This window comes from Palaemon carinicauda, chromosome 22 (assembly GCF_036898095.1).
Source record: "Palaemon carinicauda isolate YSFRI2023 chromosome 22, ASM3689809v2, whole genome shotgun sequence".
In the NCBI taxonomy this organism is placed as follows: Eukaryota; Metazoa; Arthropoda; class Malacostraca; order Decapoda; family Palaemonidae; genus Palaemon; species Palaemon carinicauda.
Window position 1 is genome coordinate 87,432,684 of NC_090746.1, and position 19,251 is coordinate 87,451,934.

A 19,251-nucleotide genomic window follows, 5' to 3' on the forward strand; every position below is an offset into this window, starting at 1 on the left:
CGAGCGGCGTCGAGCACATTCCCCTGAACGACATAACTCCCTTGTGATAGAGGGTCGTCATGCTTTGCCAATCTGCAGGATTTCTGTAGCCCAATGGCACTGAGTTCGTTCATGATATCAAAATTTAATAACTTCTATTAAAAAAAAAACATCAGTCTATTAGGAACTATTTGAAGTGACAAAGACCATGCTAACTATTGTTACATTACCTAAAGAATGTTTTCGCATTGGCGATGTAATTTTGGGTTAATAGCAATAATATTCTTATAGTTCTAAATTTACCTAATTATTTTCATCTATCATTTAAACAACGAAGAAGAAAAATTTCCAACGTTTGTCTCCTCTATCTCTCCAGATAGTATTACGGTCACTCATATGTTGAGCTCAGTTGTGAATAACCAACTCATGTCATGAGGCATCGTAACACATGTCAAGCCACCCCTCCCCCCCCCCCCCATTTAGTACTTACCGATTAATGATCACAAGTTCAGATTTGCACATATCAGTTTTGGAATTCTTTAGCCATTTCTGTTTTCCGGACCCCAATTGCCTTCCCCTCTTTAAAAAAAAATTGGTGATTTATTGCTTACTTAGTTGTTAAAGCCATAAAATACTGTATTTTAAATATAACTATCACAAATATCTACTTTTGAAAAGATGTAACTTACATACATAATGACAGGTAGGCTACACTTAGAAAAAAAAAAAGAAAAAAAAACTGGGAATGGTAATTCAGTAATTTCCATCTCAGATATAGAAAAACTTTAGCAATTAATAAGAGGTCCATTATTATTATTATTATTATTATTATTATTAATATTTTCTTAGTTAGAAAAGCAGGATGCTATAAGCACAAGGGCTCCAAGAGGGAAAAATAGCCCAGTGAGGAAAATAAACGAGGAAATAAATAAATGGCACGAGAAGTGATGAACCAATAAAATGAAATATTTCAAGAACACTAGCAATATCAAAATCTCTCTCATATGTAAATTATAAAAAATACAGAAATAAATAAAATGGAAGATAAATTTCTGGAAAACTGTCAAACATAGTTAACATGCACGCCCTTGACACAAAGGCAGCGTTAACTAGGAATATCGAGCGAACTTTCACCCTGTTAGGAAACTGAATTCTCAGAAATATACAATATCGCATTTGGCAGACCAGAGAGAGAGAGAGAGAGAGAGACTTGCAATTGACATTCTTTACAAACAGCAATCAGAGTACAGTAAGATATCGGGAACCCTCGTGTAAACCTTGAAACACATCACCTGATAGCGGTGGTGACTCCTTGGATGCCCATGACGTTGGCAGAACAAAGATATAAAGAATACATTTAGACCTTGCACAGACCAAGGTGACGGGCGAAGCTCAGATGCCATACTAGATCTTACAGGAATAGGCTACAGGCAAAGATGCTAGGACAGTGGACATGTGACACATGTCTCAGAACCGAATACGATTCAGCACCGTTTGCCTGCAGCTACTAGCTCAAGATAAACCACTAGTTGTACTTATCATTTCTCCACAAATTCCTAGTAAGCAAGTTTCTTCAATAAGGCCCATCATAGCTTTCTTTCCACATTCTCACTGTAACGAAGTCCCTACCCCATAAACATTATATTAGCCTCTAAACAGGTTACAGGACATTCCCTAACCCGAAGGTTTAGGTTTACGATAGCAAACTTCCCCAAAATGGTAGACTCTCCCTAGTCCCCCACCCCATTAGAACTCCACCCTAGTACCCTTCAAGATATCATCGCACTCAACCTCCAAAACGGCATCCATCTTCTCACATGCCCAGTAGCCGATAGAATTCTGGCCACCGCCACCCCCTCCCCCCGCAGCGGTACCCCATCAACCATTTATTCCAGATCAATCTGCTTAAATCATAGTTCACTTGAAAGCGGAGAGACACGGAGAGGAGAGGAAAGGGGAAGATAAGGTTAGGGCAATATTTGATTGATTGGTTTGAGAATACAAATTGGTATTCCAGCAACTAAGGTCGTCGACACCAGGAACAGGGAAGACAAAATTAAACACTTTAAAGGTAGGCTAATATATATTATATAAAGCAGAGGACAAAGCGAATTGATAAAAGAAGAAGAAAAATCAAAGAGAATTTAAAACATTGTGATGTGCAATGAAGGGAAAGATCGGGAAGAAACCTTAGATACAGGCAAGCTCAATTAAGGATAGAAGATGTGAGAGCGCTTGTTCTGCTCCAAAAATCATTTGACAGCTGTTTTAATCTTATGACTCATAAAGTAACGCATAATGAGTAGGGAAATACGAATTTCACCCACACACACAAACAGAGAGAGAGAGAGAGAGAGAGAGAGAGAGAGAGAGAGAGAGAGAGAGAGAGAGAGAGAGAGAGAGAAAGTAATTATAATATAATCATTAATTAATAAAATTTTGCATTTTTGCACGTGAAAACATGAAGTTTTTTCATTATAATTAACCTCTCCTTTTGAAATAATCGAAGAAAATAAAAACACTCTCAGGAATAAGGAGAGGGGTAATCAGACCCTAATGACAGTTTAAACTAGACACTACTAAAGAGGGCCATAGATTCATTGAAAAATTCTAAATCAACATTTATTCTTAGGCTCCTACCCAACCTCCTACTTAAGTTCTGCTGAATTTATCAAAATATATATATATATATATATATATATATATATGTATATATATATATATATATATATATATATATATATATATATATATATATATATATATGTGTGTGTGTGTGTGTACCCTGAAGAAGTGTACATAATACACGAAAGCGCTTGGTACCTGGTCTTTTCCTTTCCTGTTTCCTGTGGATTTTACACTTTAATATATGTTATATATGCATACATATACACAAACACACACACACACATTATATATATATATATATATATATATATATATATATATATATATATATATATATATATATATATATATATTGACAGATCGATTGATGGCTAGTGTTACAAGAAAGGAAACTATAGATAAGAGCTGATAATACACTGTCAAATTCAAACATACTGTATATACAGACGCATCACAGTAAACAGAAATCATCCTATTTCATTTGAAGAAAAGTAAGCCATGAAAAAAAAAAAAACTGGACGAAAATGAATGCTAATCAACCCAGCCAGCAACATTTCCCAGCAAAGAGCCACTTCCAAATTGAACGGGTTGGACCCGTAAGTGAAAAATGAGATTCCCCTCATTCTCAATGAGCCTGATTAGTGTGGAAAAAAAAAAAAAAACTCTATTAGGGAACCTTTAGACAACCTGGTCAGGGCCACGCTAGGATGAGAAGTTATCATGGGACGAAGATTATATAAAGCAAATCTGGCCGTATGTTTATATTATCATTGACATTATCATTTAATCCAAGTTACAAACTCTATAGTCAATTCTTTCTAGGGAGGCAGATTTGCATCGACTCGCAGGGTTGCCCTTTTAGCTCGGAAAAAGTTCCTGATCGCTGATTGGTTGTACAATATAATTCTAACCAATCAGATAGCAGGAAACTTTTCCGAGCTAAAAGGGGACCGCTGCGAGTTAGTGCAAATGTGACACATTAATTTCTTTTTTTTACTATAGTTGAGAATACACATTGCTACAAGACCAAGGATTTCTGCAAGAAAAACAGTCTAATAAAAAAAAAGAAAGAAAGAAAAACAAGTATACTACAAACCTATAATTATAACACTAACAATTTAATCATGAATAAAAATAAGAAGAGGACGGTAGTGATGGTTTTGGAAATGAAGATGAAAAAAAATAGAATAGAGTATATATATATATATATATATATATATATATATATATATATATATATATATATATATACACTTGCGCAAATGAATGCATGCACAAAGCACTATACAACCATGCAAGAATGTCAGAGTACTCGGCAAAACTGAAAATCCAGAACGTCCCCAACACAGGATAAGCCACCTAACTAATTGGGCAGGAAGTCCGGACCACTACACCTACCAGCACGCCGTCATTCACGTAATGTTCTCTATTTGGAGGAACTTTCAAAGGATTGCCCTTGCCAATTGGGGATTCTCTCGTGGGTGGGTACACCTAGAAGGGCATTCAGCATACCCTCTCGGGTGAAGAGGGTCTGGGACCCACTGTATATGAACTATGAACTCCCAGACATCCTGGAATGGTGCCAAGGGTATTCGTTGGGAGCACAGAGGTCCATACTTAATCTGTTTTAAGTGAATGGGCAGGGTTGTGAAAAAAACATTTTTGTTATTTAGTTTTCTCTTTCAGGAAAAAAAAAACAGTATTTTTCGTGATTTTCCTGTTTTTCCTAAATTTCCCTTATCTTATTTTGAGGGAATAGGCAGGGTTGAAAAAAAAGAAAAGAAAAATTCTTAAAAAAAAAAAGTTTTCTTGATTTCCTTTTTCTTCCAAATTTTCCTTCAATTTATTTTGAGGGAATACGCAGGGTTGTGAGTTTTTTTTTTTAGTTTTTTCTTTCAGGGAAAAAAAAACAATTTTCGAGTTTTTCCTTTTTATTCGATTTTTCCCTTATCTGAAGATCCTGCTTATAATTAATATGGGATATGGTATTATATGAGCCCCATCTCTCCTAGATTAGAGCAGCTAATCTAGGAGAAGGGCACTCCCAAAATCAAACCATTGTTCTCTAGTCTTGGGTAGAGCCATAGCCTCTCTACCACTGTTCTGGGGTAGAGTTGCTAAAGGGTACATGCGGAAACACTTTTCTATCTTATTTATCTTCCTTTTGTATGAAGTTTTTATAGTTTATATATGAAAGATCTATTTTAATGTTGTCAATGTTCTTTTTACCTCCCACACCCCTTGCATTAGAAGTTGTTTGACCTCTTTTTAGCTCCCACACCCCTTGCATTAGAAGTTGTTTGACCTCTTTTTAGCTCCCCCACCACTTTGCATTAGAAGTTCTTTGACCTCTTTTCAGCTCCCTTACCTCAAGCATTAGAAGTTCTTTGACCTCTCTTTATAGCTCCCACACCTCTAACATTAGAAGTTCTTTGACCTCTTTTTAGCTCCCCCACCCCTTGCATTAGAAGTTCTTTGACCTCTTTTTAGCTCCCCCACCCCTTGCATTAGAAGTTCTTTGACCTCTTTTTAGCTCCCACACCCCTTGCATTAGAAGTTCTTTGACCTCTTTTTAGCTCCCACACCCCTTGCATTAGAAGTTCTTTGACCTCTTTTTAGCTCCCACGCCCCTTGCATTAGAAGATCTTTGACCTCTTTTTAGCTCCCCCACCCCTTGCATTAGAAGTTCTTTGACCTCTTTTTAGCTCCCCCACCCCTTGCATTAGAAGTTCTTTGACCTCTTTTTAGCTCCCACACCCCTTGCATTAGAAGATCTTTGACCTCTTTTTAGCTCCCACACCCCTTGCATTAGAAGTTCTTTGACCTCTTTTTAGCTCCCCCACTCCTTGCATTAGAAGTTCTTTGACCTCTTTTTAGCTCCCACACCCCTTGCATTAGAAGTTCTTTGACCTCTTTTTAGCTCCCACACCTCTAGCATTAGAGGTTCTTTGACCCTTTTTAGCTCCCACACCTCTAGCATTAGAAGTTCTTTGACCACTTTTTAGCTCCCACACCTCTAGCATTAGAAGTTCTTTGACCTTTTTTAGCTCCCACACCTCTAGCATTAGAAGTTCTTTGACTTCTTTTTAGCTACCACACCTCTAGCATTAGAAGTTCTTTTACCTCTTTTTAGCTCCCACACCTCTAGCATTAGAAGTTCTTTGACCTTTTTTTAGCTCCCACACCTCTAGCATTAGAAGTTCTTTGACTTTTTTTTAGCTCCCACACCTCTAACATTAGAAGTTCTTTGACCTCTCTCTTCAGCTCCCACACTTCTAGCATTAGAAGTTTTTGACCTCTCTCTTTAGCTCCCACACCTCTAGCATTAGAAGTTCTTTGACATATATTTCTAGGTTCCACACTTTTAGCATTAGAGGGTCTTCGATCTATATTTTGAAGTGCCTTACTTCTAGCATTAGAGGCTCTCTATTTTTAGGTGTCTTACCTCTGGCACTAGAGGCTCCTCTTCGCTGTTCTCTCCTGTCTTCTAGTTTTTAAGATCTTCTTTCATTAGATTATCTGTTTCTTTCGAGATTTCATTGTCTCTTTTCCTTAGTTCGTCAGTGTCCTTCTAGATTTCCAAAGAGATGTCAGTGCCGCGAGTCCTCACTTCGTCAGATTCCTCAGGGAAATCGAAGGCATTTATTCTTTACCTATCTGGGCAATGAGTAAAGAGATGAATACTATCGATTTCTCCGCATACACTATCATGCCAAAGTAAATGACGAGCAATATGTTATATTTACCAATATCGTCTATATATGTCCTTACTTCAATGGCGAATTTTGGGACAATCCTGTTGAAGAACTACACGTCACTCACCGTTCAGTTGAACCATTCTGCCTCCATCCTCATTCTCCGCAATCCGTTTTTGCACCAATACAAAGCCTCGTACTCTTTCCAAGAATCTCCTTTAATAAGACATCGTCGCAAAAGCCCAAGCAAAGGATCCTTCAAGGCGCATACATTATGATCTTCAATGCTCAGCTGGCAACGGAAGATCCCGTGTCTTTCTATAGGTCGGGCGATATAAAACGAACGATCGGCAACTTCGGAAGCAACCAAAACCATCTGTAGTTGATGGTGTTCCGAAGACGTAACACATAATTCTTACCTGCAGCTTCCTATTCTGCCAGAACGCGATCTCTGTGAGTTAAGTGAAATCCTTCTCCCAGTCATCAACTCGTTTCCTCTTACTCCCATTGACGCGCAATTCCTTGATTAGATTTCGCCAGCTACATACAGATCATGTGAGGTGTTGCAGGCAACGTTTGAAAAAATGAAAATCAGGTCTTCAGAAGTCATTTGAAGCTCGGGGAGGAGTCGTTCAGGACTGCTCCTTTGAAGACTTTTGGAAATTCGGGAAAGTTTTCTTCCGAAACCGTTGAGATTCCGTTCTGGAGGCATTCAGAATTCCATGCTAAGTCTATGGCTATTTTTTCTGAAGACATTTGGAAATCCGGGAAAGTTTTCTTCCGATACCGTTCTGAGATTCCGTTCTGAAGGCATTCAGAATTCCATGCTAATTCTATGGCTATTTCTTCTGAAGCCATTTGGAAATCCGAGATTTTCTTCCGAATTGTTTTAGGACTCGCGAAAAATTCCATTCTTGTTTTATAACAATAACAAAAACAACAACAGCAACAACAACAATTATAATAATAATAATAATAATAATAATAATAATAATAATAATAATAATAATAATAATAATAATAAACTACGTGATTTGATTTATGGATTTGAGTTGAAATTTTTGAAGACGCTAAACGCTCAACTTGCAGTTTGAAGGAAACTTCAAGATACCCGGACGAAGGGCGAAGGGAAATTGAGGTTTAAAGCAAACCGAATTGAAATAGTTGATTTCAGCTAAATTATTTCAGGTTTGGGATTTAGAACAATCTATTTCTGGTACGAATTGATATATATATATATATATATATATATATATATATATATATATAAACTATATATATATATATATATATATATATATATTTATATATATATTTATATATATATATATATATATATATATATATATATATATATATATAGTTTATATGTGTATATACATGCATGTATATAAGCTTTTGCAGTATATGAATATTCTGTGTATATATGTATATTTATACGATGTATATATACATATATATACACAGACATATATACATACATATGCATATATATAATATATACATACATACATATACATATATATAACATTATATATATATATATATATAGAGAGAGAGAGAGAGAGAGAGAGAGAGAGAGAGAGAGAGAGAGAGAGAGAGAGAGAGAGAGAGAGAGAGAATATATATATATATATATATATATATATATATATATATATATACTATATATATTATATGAATACAGTATATTTGCATGTACTGTACACACACACACACACACATATATATATATATATATATATATATATATATATATACATACATATATATACTGTTTGTACATACATACATCCATAAATACAGCAGCCTTCGTATTCTCCCAACTGTTTATACATGCAAAAGCAAATGTAAAATGCATATCACCAAGTTATGGCTTAACCTTGATATTTCATCGAGATTCCAGGTGTGGACAAGATATCTGTCCGCAAGCCACTGTACATTTTGTTCTTCAAAACGGAATAACATCTTGAAATCACGATTAAGTGTGGGTAAACGGGGCATGTATTGTTTAACATGCCTCACATCCACAAAATCTGCCATCGTGCTGAGAATCGGACAGAACAACCTTTCTCTTCGAACTGCAGTCTGCTACTGACCACCAGACTCAGCTTTTTCGAAGCATATGCTCTTTATATGAAGTAAAGGGTCTTCTTTATGTATAACCATTTACTTTTATGTGATTATAAGGATATGCTTTTGCTCTAAAAGTGGAAGTTTTTGCTTGAAATGTTTATGAATACAAGTAAAAGGATTTTCTTCATATTTTGCAAGCATAAGCATATCCTTTTCTTTATGAATACCGACCAATAAAGAAAAAATATCGTTTTTATTGAATTTGCATCACAAAAAGAAAACTTTTATAGAAATAATGTGACCATTACAAATAACATTTTTTTTCATTCAATGAGTTCTATACGTGAAGCATTTAAAATAAAGGCTTTTCTTATTAAAATTTCTTTTCCCAAAGTTCTGAAAGTTTTGTGGATGTCTTTTTTATCAACTAAGCTAATTCACAAAAAACGAAATTTCCCTCTATTAAGCAGACCCTTACTAAATGTAGCCTCAACAATACATAAGTATTTCATTTCTACAGAAAGAAAATAAAAACTCAACTGAAAATTCTCTTTTAAATCACACTGCCAATATAAACTAAAAAAATAGACTTCCATCTTGGATAACACCCATAACGTTTATGAATTATTAATAAACCGCATCTCTTACAAAAGAAGATACATTCAGTTTAGATTAATATAAATCGTTCATATCCCAAGCTAGTTAAAAAAAAGTTGCCTGTCAAAAAGGTTATACTTCCTAGTACGAGATAGATGGGTTCCTTTTATCATCGCCTAATGAATAATCTGGCAGTGACACAGAATCCAAATATTCATCCGAGCCCTCTGAAGAATAATACTGGAGTGCAAATTTGTCCCTCATGCTTGATACAGAGGAGCATCTTGATGACGATGGCCTATCTACTGGTAATAAAGGTGCGACTGCTAATGTTGATGGCTTATCAAGTGGTGACAGGGGAGCATCTACTAATGCTGATGGCTTATCAAGTGGTGACAGGGGAGCATCTACTAATGCTGATGGCTTATCAAGTGGTGACAGGGGAGCATCTACTAATGCTGATGGCTTATCAAGTGGTGACAGGGGAGCATCTACTAATGCTGATGGCTTATCAAGTGGTGACAGGGGAGCATCTACTAATGCTGATGGCTTATCAAGTGGTGACAGGGGAGCATCTACTAATGCTGATGGCTTATCTAGTGGTGACAGGGGAGCATCTACTAATGCCGATGGCTTATCTAGTGGTGACAGGGGAGCATCTACTAATGCTGATGGCTTATCTAGTGGTGACAGGGGAGCATCTACTAATGCCGATGGCTTATCTAGTGGTGACAGGGGAGCATCTACTAATGCCGATGGCTTATCTAGTGGTGACAGGGGAGCATCTACTAATGTTGATGGCTTATCTAGTGGTGACAGGGGAGCATCTACTAATGTTGATGGCTTATCTAGTGGTGACAGGGGAGCATCTACTAATGCTGATGGCTTATCTAGTGGTGACAGGGGAGCATCTACTAATGTTGATGGCTTATCTAGTGGTGACAGGGGAGCATCTACTAATGCTGATGGCTTATCAAGTGGTGACAGGGGAGCATCTACTAATGTTGATGGCTTATCTAGTGGTGACAGGGGAGCATCTACTAATGCTGATGGCTTATCTAGTGGTGACAGGGGAGCATCTACTAATGTTGATGGCTTATCAAGTGGTGACAGGGGAGCATCTACTAATGCTGATGGCTTATCTAGTGGTGACAGGGGAGCATCTACTAATGTTGATGGCTTATCAAGTGGTGACAGGGGAGCATCTACTAATGCTGATGGCTTATCTAGTGGTGACAGGGGAGCATCTACTAATGTTGATGGCTTATCAAGTGGTGACAGGGGAGCATCTACTAATGCTGATGGCTTATCTAGTGGTGACAGGGGAGCATCTACTAATGTTGATGGCTTATCAAGTGGTGACAGGGGAGCATCTACTAATGCTGATGGCTTATCTAGTGGTGACAGGGGAGCATCTACTAATGTTGATGGCTTATCAAGTGGTGACAGGGGAGCATCTACTAATGTTGATGGCTTATCTAGTGGTGACAGGGGAGCATCTACTAATGCTGATGGCTTATCTAGTGGTGACAGGGGAGCATCTACTAATGTTGATGGCTTATCAAGTGGTGACAGGGGAGCATCTACTAATGCTGATGGCTTATCTAGTGGTGACAGGGGAGCATCTACTAATGCTGATGGCTTATCTAGTGGTGACAGGGGAGCATCTACTAATGCTGATGGCTTATCTAGTGGTGACAGGGGAGCATCTACTAATGTTGATGGCTTATCAAGTGGTGACAGGGGAGCATCTACTAATGCTGATGGCTTATCAAGTGGTGACAGGGGAGCATCTACTAATGTTGATGGCTTATCTAGTGGTGACAGGGGAGCATCTACTAATGCTGATGGCTTATCTAGTGGTGACAGGGGAGCATCTACTAATGTTGATGGCTTATCTAGTGGTGACAGGGGAGCATCTACTAATGCTGATGGCTTATCTAGTGGTGACAGGGGAGCATCTACTAATGTTGATGGCTTATCTAGTGGTGACAGGGGAGCATCTACTAATGCTGATGGCTTATCTAGTGGTGACAGGGGAGCATCTACTAATGTTGATGGCTTATCTAGTGGTGACAGGGGAGCATCTACTAATGCTGATGGCTTATCTAGTGGTGACAGGGGAGCATCTACTAATGCTGATGGCTTATCAAGTGGTGACAGGGGAGCATCTACTAATGCTGATGGCTTATCTAGTGGTGACAGGGGAGCATCTACTAATGCTGATGGCTTATCAAGTGGTGACAGGGGAGCATCTACTAATGTTGATGGCTTATCAAGTGGTGACAGGGGAGCATCTACTAATGCTGATGGCTTATCAAGTGGTGACAGGGGAGCATCTACTAATGCTGACGGCTTATCTAGTGGTGACAGGGGAGCATCTACTAATGTTGATGGCTTATCTAGTGGTGACAGGGGAGCATCTACTAATGTTGATGGCTTATCTAGTGGCGAAAGAGGAGCATCTACTAATGTTCATGCCTTATCTAGTGGTGACGGGGGAGCATCTGCTAATGCTGATGGTTTATTTAGTGGTCTAGTGGTGATAGTCCACTGGTAAATAGGGGAGCATCTATTAATGTCGATGACTTTTGTTATCCAGAGGTGAAAGGGGAACACCTGAAGCTCAGCAAAGCTTTTCATGTAATGCCAAATGATGAGCACCATATACAAGTTTCGCAGCCTTATCTCTTGATAAACGGTTGCAAACATGTTTGATACTGCGCAGAGCTTTTTTACTTTCTGGAAATTATTGCCATACGTATGGGTTTCATACCTCTTTCCTAATGCATCAAAATTACCGGAAATAACTGACGCCATAATTTCCTGGTTTAACTATATACTGATATGTGATGCACATTTACTTTGCATCTGAACATGTCTGATACAAAAATGTACACGTACCATACACACTTCTAAGACTGAACATCATACGGTTTTCATATTTCCATTCTTGTGATTCTAAATGTCCTAATGCAATGAACATAAAACAAATCTAGAATAGGCTACGATAACCTTACTCCAGTACCTCACGGGGGGCAAAATATAATTGAAAAATAACATTGAAACATGTTTGATAATCAAAAATATCAATATCGAATATGAAATATATAAATCAATAATGTACGGTACCAATGAAGCTCGGTTTCACATGGTTGATGTTCGAGGCGAGTTTTCCTATTATCCCTAATATTTATTTATTCCCATCAGTTATAGTGTATTTGTGTGAATAGCATTAGCAAATATAAATAAATGTACTAATAGCCTTGTATCTTATTTCCTAGACAAATAAGGAGGTTAGTACGTGTATTGTATTTCAATAAGATCCAGACGTATTACATACTGCAGGTAATCATTGTAAGTGTATCATATGGACAATATAAGCACAGTTGGCCATTGTTTTGGCTGAGGAAGCAATAGAATGAGAAAAGAAATATAAATATATATTGTATATATATATATATATATATATATATATATATGTATATATATATATATATATATATATATATATATATATTTATATATATATATATATATATATATATATATATTTTTATATATATATATACAGTATATATATTTATATATAGATATATATATATATATATATATATATATATATATATATATATATATCTATATATACATATATATATAGTATATATATATACATATATATACTGTGTATATATATATATATATATATATATATATATATAATGTGTGTTTTTTTCAGAACTGTATTTGCGATTTTTTTTCTGAATTTTTTTTTTTTTTTTTTTTTTTTTACCACAGACTGGGCTCTTGAAAGGGCAGGGCCAACCATTGGTCTTAATTTTTATATATTGAATGATAAAATTTAATTCTTTTCGAATTTATAAAATGTTTAACCGTTGATATTCCGCATATCATCGCCATTTTTTTAGTTCTATTTTAGAAGTTATTGTTGCTGAAAAAGAAAAAAATCATTAAAGGTATATTTCACTATTATTCTTCATCTATTTTCTATTGCATATGCGACAGCATGTTGACTTTCATTACTATTATTATTATTATTATTATTATAATTTTTATTATTATTATCATTATTATTGTTATTAGATTAGAATGAGTCATAAATTTGGGAAATATAAACAGCGCTGGAGCCTGGGAGGCCAATCACCACCTATATTCGAAAGGGGGAAAACCCCAAATTTGCGTGAACGTAAGTAGAGTAGAAAGCTAAAAAGTGAGCGCAGATAATTGCCGAAAGGATGCTGCAAAGACCTTTAAACAGTACCGCAATGACTGCAGTGCATATTACCATTGCCTACAATTATTTTATAATACAGTATTCATCCAATTGGATGTTGTGATGAAGAGCAAAGACTGCCATACTATGATGCTACAATGGCAGCGTCATCAGCCGTTTCAGATGGACAGTGTTCCAGCATATCTTTATACTTTTTTTCGAAAAATTATGAGAGAGAGAGAGAGAGAGAGAGAGAGAGAGAGAGAGAGAGAGAGAGAGAGAGAGAGAGAGAGAGAGAGAGAGAGAGAGACTACTAACAAGTTATTCAAATGAACCGTTTACAACGTTTTCAAAATACTAAAATCGATACCAGATCATTGCTCAGATAGCCACTATAAGGGTTACAACGGCTCCAGAAGTGTCAAATCAATCACTGGCAGTTCTTTCCTCTTTCCATTAGGTATTATCATCCCATGGATAAGCCACTTGGCCATGACCGAGTGTTCTCATTTGTATACTAGGAATAAAAAATTTCAGTAAATTTTATTTAATAAAAGTTAAAATACACATAAAACACACACACATTATCTATCTATCTATCTATCTATCTATCTATCTATATATATATATATATATATATATATATATATATATATATATATATATATATATATATATGTATATATATATATATATATATATATATATATATATATATATATATATATATGTATGTATGTATGTATATATATGTATGTATGTATATATATATATATATATATATATATATATATATATATATATATATATATACATATATATATTATATATATATATATATATATTATATATATATAATATATATATATATATATATATATATATATACACTGTATATATATATATATAAATATATATATATATATATATATATATATATATATATATATATGAAAAATTTTAAGTAATTTTTATTTTTCCTAACATACTTACCGAGAATTACCTCTTCGGAGGGTCCTTGACCTCTCTCAATCTCGACCAAGATTTCCCGCGCTACCCCCCCTATTTCGCTCCCGATAGTTCCTACCCCCGCCGCCAGGATAATTCCTGCGGCCCGGATTAGGGCCGGTCACTGCTTTTCCCGGGTAAGGATCTCATTAAGTCCTCCGTTTAGCCCGACTCGGCAATGGAAGAATGGCACTCGGGGACGGAAGGGAGGGCCATTACTCAGAGGTAATTCTCGGTAAGTATGTTAGGAAAAATAAAAATTACTTAAAATTTTTCATTTGTTCCGACACGAATACTTTACCTCGAATTACCTCTTCGGAGACTTACACTTTAGGAGGCGGGAGAGCCATTCTGCCACTTGGTTAGGCACATGGTGCCTGGAGGGCTACGTAATGCGGGGGTACAGAGAGCGGATAGGGGGTAGCAGTGGAAAACTTACGCTTATAATTTAAGGCTTACCTCTTGACATTTTCTCTACTGAGTCTTCTCCTGAAGAAGTAGGGATGAGTCTATTCACTTGTTGGGGACGTCTTCCAGCCTGCCACTACACAGCTTGGAGGGCGGCGATGACTGTCCCAATGGAGAATCCATCCAAAGACTTTCTTGAGTAGTCTTTGAGGTAGTGGGCCGTGAAGGTCGACTGGTGTGACCAAGTGCCGGCCTGCAGGATCTGCCCCACTGCCATATTTCTCTCAAAGGCCAAGGAAGTGCTCAGGCCTCTGATGTCATGGGGACGGGGAGTGCCTGGTACTGCCACCTTGTCTTCTTCATAAGCCCTAGTGATGACTTGTCTCAGCCAGAAGGAAATAGTGTTCTTGGACACTTGCTTCTTATTAACGCCTGAAGAGACGAAGAGGTTCTTGGCACCCGGACGGAGATGGGCCGTCCTTTCCAGGTATTTCCGGATCGTCCTGACCGGGCATAACTTCAGGTCGTCCGTATTGCCTGTCTTGGGGATGGCCGGAAAAGAGAAACCTTCAAACCTCGGGTCCCAGACTGCTGGGTTCTGAGTCTTTGCTACAAAGGAGGGTACGAACTTGAAAGATACCTCCTTCCACCCTTTGGAGTGTGCCACGTCGTAGGGGAGACCGTGGATCTCACCTACCCTCTTAGCCGAAGCTAAGGCTAGCAAGAAGACTGTCTTGAGGGTGAGATCTTTGTCCCCGATATCTCTGAGTGGTTCAAAGGGCGGACGACACAACATTTTCAGGACCTTGGCCAGGTCCCATCTAGGCACTCTCCTGGCTTGGGGAGGGCAGGATTGTTCGAAACTTCTAATCAGCATCCCTATGTGTCTTGAGGTCCCCAGGTCGATGCCTTTCAGGAGAAAGACTTGGCCTAAGGCTGCTCGTACTCCTTTAATAGCCGGGATTGACATTCCTATTTTATCCCTAAGGTACACTAGAAAATCAGCTATGTCAGGGACCGAGGCTTTGAGAGGTCTTATTTGTTTTGTCGCGCACCATTTCGTAAAGGTGGCCCACTTCGCCTGGTAGACTACGGTAGAGGATTTTCTTAGGTATAGGGACATCCTCTTGGCTGTGGAGGAGGAGTACCCCTCCTTCTTCAGGAGTCGCTCGATAGTCTCCAGGCGTGAAGGCGAAGAGAGAGAGGGTTGTCGTGGAACCTGAGGAAGTGCGGTTGACTCAGTAGATCTGACCTGGGGGGCAGAGGCCATGGCGGATGGCTTGCCAGGTCTTTCAGATCCGCGAACCACTCTCTCTCCGGCCACCAGGGCGCTACCAAAGTCATCTTTAGGTTTTGGGAGGTTCTTACTCTGTTGAGCACTTGCCTTAGCAGCGTGAAGGGGGGAAAGGCATAAACGTCCAGGTTGTCCCACCTGTGCTGGAAGGCGTCTTCTAGGGCTGCTCCTTCGTCTGGTACCGGGGAGCAATAAACCGGTAACTTGGCGTTGAGCTTTGTTGCGAATAGGTCTATCACCGGGGAGCCCCAGCGTTGAAGGATGAGTCTGGCCACCGCTGGTTGTAGGGACCATTCTGTCCCTACTATCTGACCTATCCTGCTGAGGCCGTCGGCTAGCACGTTCCTTTTCCCGGGGATGAACCTTGCTAGTAGTGTTACCTGGTGTTCGTCCGCCCAGTGCAAGATGTTTACGGTGAGGTCGCACAGTTCCTTCGACTTCATGCCCCCTTGTTTCTTGATGTAGGCTACCACCGTGGCGTTGTCGCACATTAGGGCCACGGTGTTTCCCTTCAACCGACTTGCAAAGTGCACACATGCCTTTTGTACTGCTTTTAGCTCTAGGACGTTGATGTGGAGATGCTTTTCGGTTTCTGACCAGGTCCCGCTTGCTGTTTCCTCCCGCAGGTGGGCTCCCCACCCTAGGCTGGAGGCGTCCGTGAACAGGAGAAACTCGGGGGGACAGGACCCGAGGGGCATCCCCTTGAGGGAGTTCGACTGGCATCGCCACCAATTCAAGGCTGCTTTCGTGTCCGGGAGGACTGGGATCGATGTTTTCTGAGAGCCTGTCTGGGACCATAGAGCCTTGAGGTTCCATTGTACGGGTCTGAGCCGTATCTTCCCTTGGGGGACTAGCTTCTCTAATGAGACCAGATGGCCTATCAGCCTCTGCCAGTCTTTCGCTTTCCTGGGAAGCCCCGACAGAACGGCTGAATGACCTTGACGAGGTTCTGTATCCTGTCTTCCGAGGGGAAGGCCTTCCCCTGCACGGTGTCCAACGTCATCCCCAAGTACCCCATTTTGTTGGATGGCGTTAGGTTCGATTTCTCCAGGTTGATAATGATTCCCAGACTCCTGCAGAAACGGAGGAGGTCCTTTCCTTGCTCTTCCAAGAGGGCCTTTGAACTGGAAAGGAGCAACCAGTCGTCCAGGTACCTGATGAGGCGGATACCTCGTTCGTGAGCCCATACTGAGACTGTCGCGAAGACCCTCGTGAACACCTGAGGGGCCGTCGACAGTCCGAAGCAGAGGGTCCGGAACTGCAGGATCTGGGAGCCCCATTTTACCCGGAGGAACTTCCGACTCGACGGGTGGACCGGAATTTGGAAGTACGCGTCCTTGAGGTCGACCGTCATCATAAAATCTTTCTCCCTCAAGGACATCAGGACGGATTTTGGGGTGTCCATCTTGAAGTCCGTCTTCTTGACGAACCTGTTGAGGGCCGACAGGTCTATCACCGGTCTCCACCCCCCCGTTGCTTTCTCCACCAGGAACAGGCGGCTGTAGAAGCCTGGCCCTGGGAGAAGGACTTCTTCCATGGCTCCCTTTTCCAACATGGAGGAAACTTCTTTTAGCAGGGTAGCCCTTTTCAACGGGTCCCTGGGAGCTAACCATTCTGTTTGGGTGGCTGGAATAAGAGGGGGTGAGTCCGCTATGAAGGGGATCCTGTAGCCTTCTTTCAGGACGGACACCGTCCAAGCATCCGCCCCATACGTTTTCCATGCTTGCCAATAGGGTCTGAGGCATCCCCCAACCCGAGGCTTGGGCGGGAGTAGGGGGCCTCTCCCTCTACCTTCTCCTAGAGGGGCGGCCTGATCTGCCCCTCTTCGAGGCGGAGTAACCCGACCTGAAGGAGCTGGCAGAAGCTGTAGCTCCCCTGCGGGAAGGCTGAGGAGTTGATGTCCAGGAAGAGGCGGGGGCGTCCCTCCTCGAAGAGCTGGGGACAGCCTGAGGGGTCACGGCACTATCCGAGACTGACCTCCTATAAGGAGGCCTCCTGGAGGATGTTTGCTTAGGGACGTTGGTTTCTCTCCTCTTGGACACCTTCTCCATCAGCACTTCTAATTCCTTCAACGGAAACAGGGACTCGCCTCCTAGGGGTAGGGTGCGAATCACTCGCGCCTGTCTGTCCGGGATTTTCCTTGACACTTTGGAAAGCACTGTGTCCCGCTTCCGGAGGACCCAGTTGGCCGTCAAGGAGAGTGCCTGATACGCCATAAATTTGAGGGCTTTCCCCCCGGAGGTGAGAAGGTCTGACAGGAGACCTTGTTGTTCCGGGTCGTCGGGGTCTGTGGAGTCCTGTACATTAACTAACGTGGAGGCCCACCAGTCCAGCCATGAAGAGACGTTAATCATGTCCCTCGACCTCTCCTCCATCATGCCTGCTTCAGAGGCCGAGAAGGACACAGGGGCTGAGCTGGCCCTTTCGTCCGAGCCGCCTTGTCCTAGGATATCCACGGCTGAGTCCACTCTACAGGGGCCTGGGCGTCGCCCTTCCGGGATATAAACTTTGGCCTGTAGTTTAAGACCCTGGAGGAGTTTGGAGGCACTCTGGGACCTGGGGGCCTCCGCAGTGCTGGCCACCAAGTTGTCGATGTACTCCTGCCCGAGTACTAGGTCTGGGGCGAGAGGCAGGGCCAGAGAGGACTTCGGAAGGACGTCCCGGTGCGTGTATCTCAAGAGGCTCGACCTCCAGGTATTCACCTTCGTCGCCGCGGGTTCCGGAATCCCATGGGTCCTTCTGACGAGGCCTACCACTCTTCTGTAGGCGGAGTCCTCCGACGGGGAAACCTCGCCTCCGTCGACCGAGGCATCGGCTTGGCTGAGGGGAGCCGTGCTTGGGTGGTAAACTGGCCGCTCCCTACTAGGTCCCAGGGAGGCCGTCCCGCAACCGTAGGGTGCACCGTACACGGTTGGGTCTCGCCGTGTGGCGGGTGCCACCGACCCCGGGAGGCCTTTCGACTGGCCCAAGGCTCTGGACGCGGAGGACACGGTCCCGGTGGGAAGACCCGACCCCGGCAACCGGTCCTTCCTGCTCGACGTCCGACCCAGCTGGGCTGGTTCGGTCGGGCTGTCTTCTCGGAAGCGCGCTTCCTCCCGCCGGGCGGGGTGAACCGAAGGCCTCGAAGACTTGTGCCTGAGAGTGAGGTCCTTCTTGCGTGGCCGGTCGAGCGGTTCCATGTTGTATGTAGGCAGTGACAACTTGGAGGCTCGATCACTGGACCGAGAGTCTGGAGAGCGGTGCTTCCTGGACTCACCTGGGGGGACGTAGAACCATTCGCCGCCGCCGGGAGAGACCTCCCTCTTGTACTTACGGGAGTGAGAGCGTAGGCG

The 19,251-nt window shown here is 41.1% G+C and overlaps 2 protein-coding genes across 2 annotated transcripts in view; one reads left to right on the plus strand and one right to left on the minus strand.

Moving 5' to 3' along the window:
* Positions 1-19,251, minus strand: part of MESR3 (misexpression suppressor of ras 3) — a 174,028-nt gene that overhangs the window by 75,888 nt on the left and 78,889 nt on the right. The window lies entirely within an intron of this gene.
* On the plus strand, positions 9,238-11,535 carry LOC137615960 (autotransporter adhesin BpaC-like). The gene has a single exon (XM_068345642.1). The coding sequence runs from the start codon at positions 9,238-9,240 to the stop codon at positions 11,533-11,535; it is 2,298 nt and encodes a 765-aa protein (XP_068201743.1).

Coding starts and splice junctions, on each gene's coding strand:
- LOC137615960 (XM_068345642.1), top strand. CDS start 9,238: ATGCTTGATACAGAGGAGCATCTTGATGACGATGGCCTATCTACTGGT.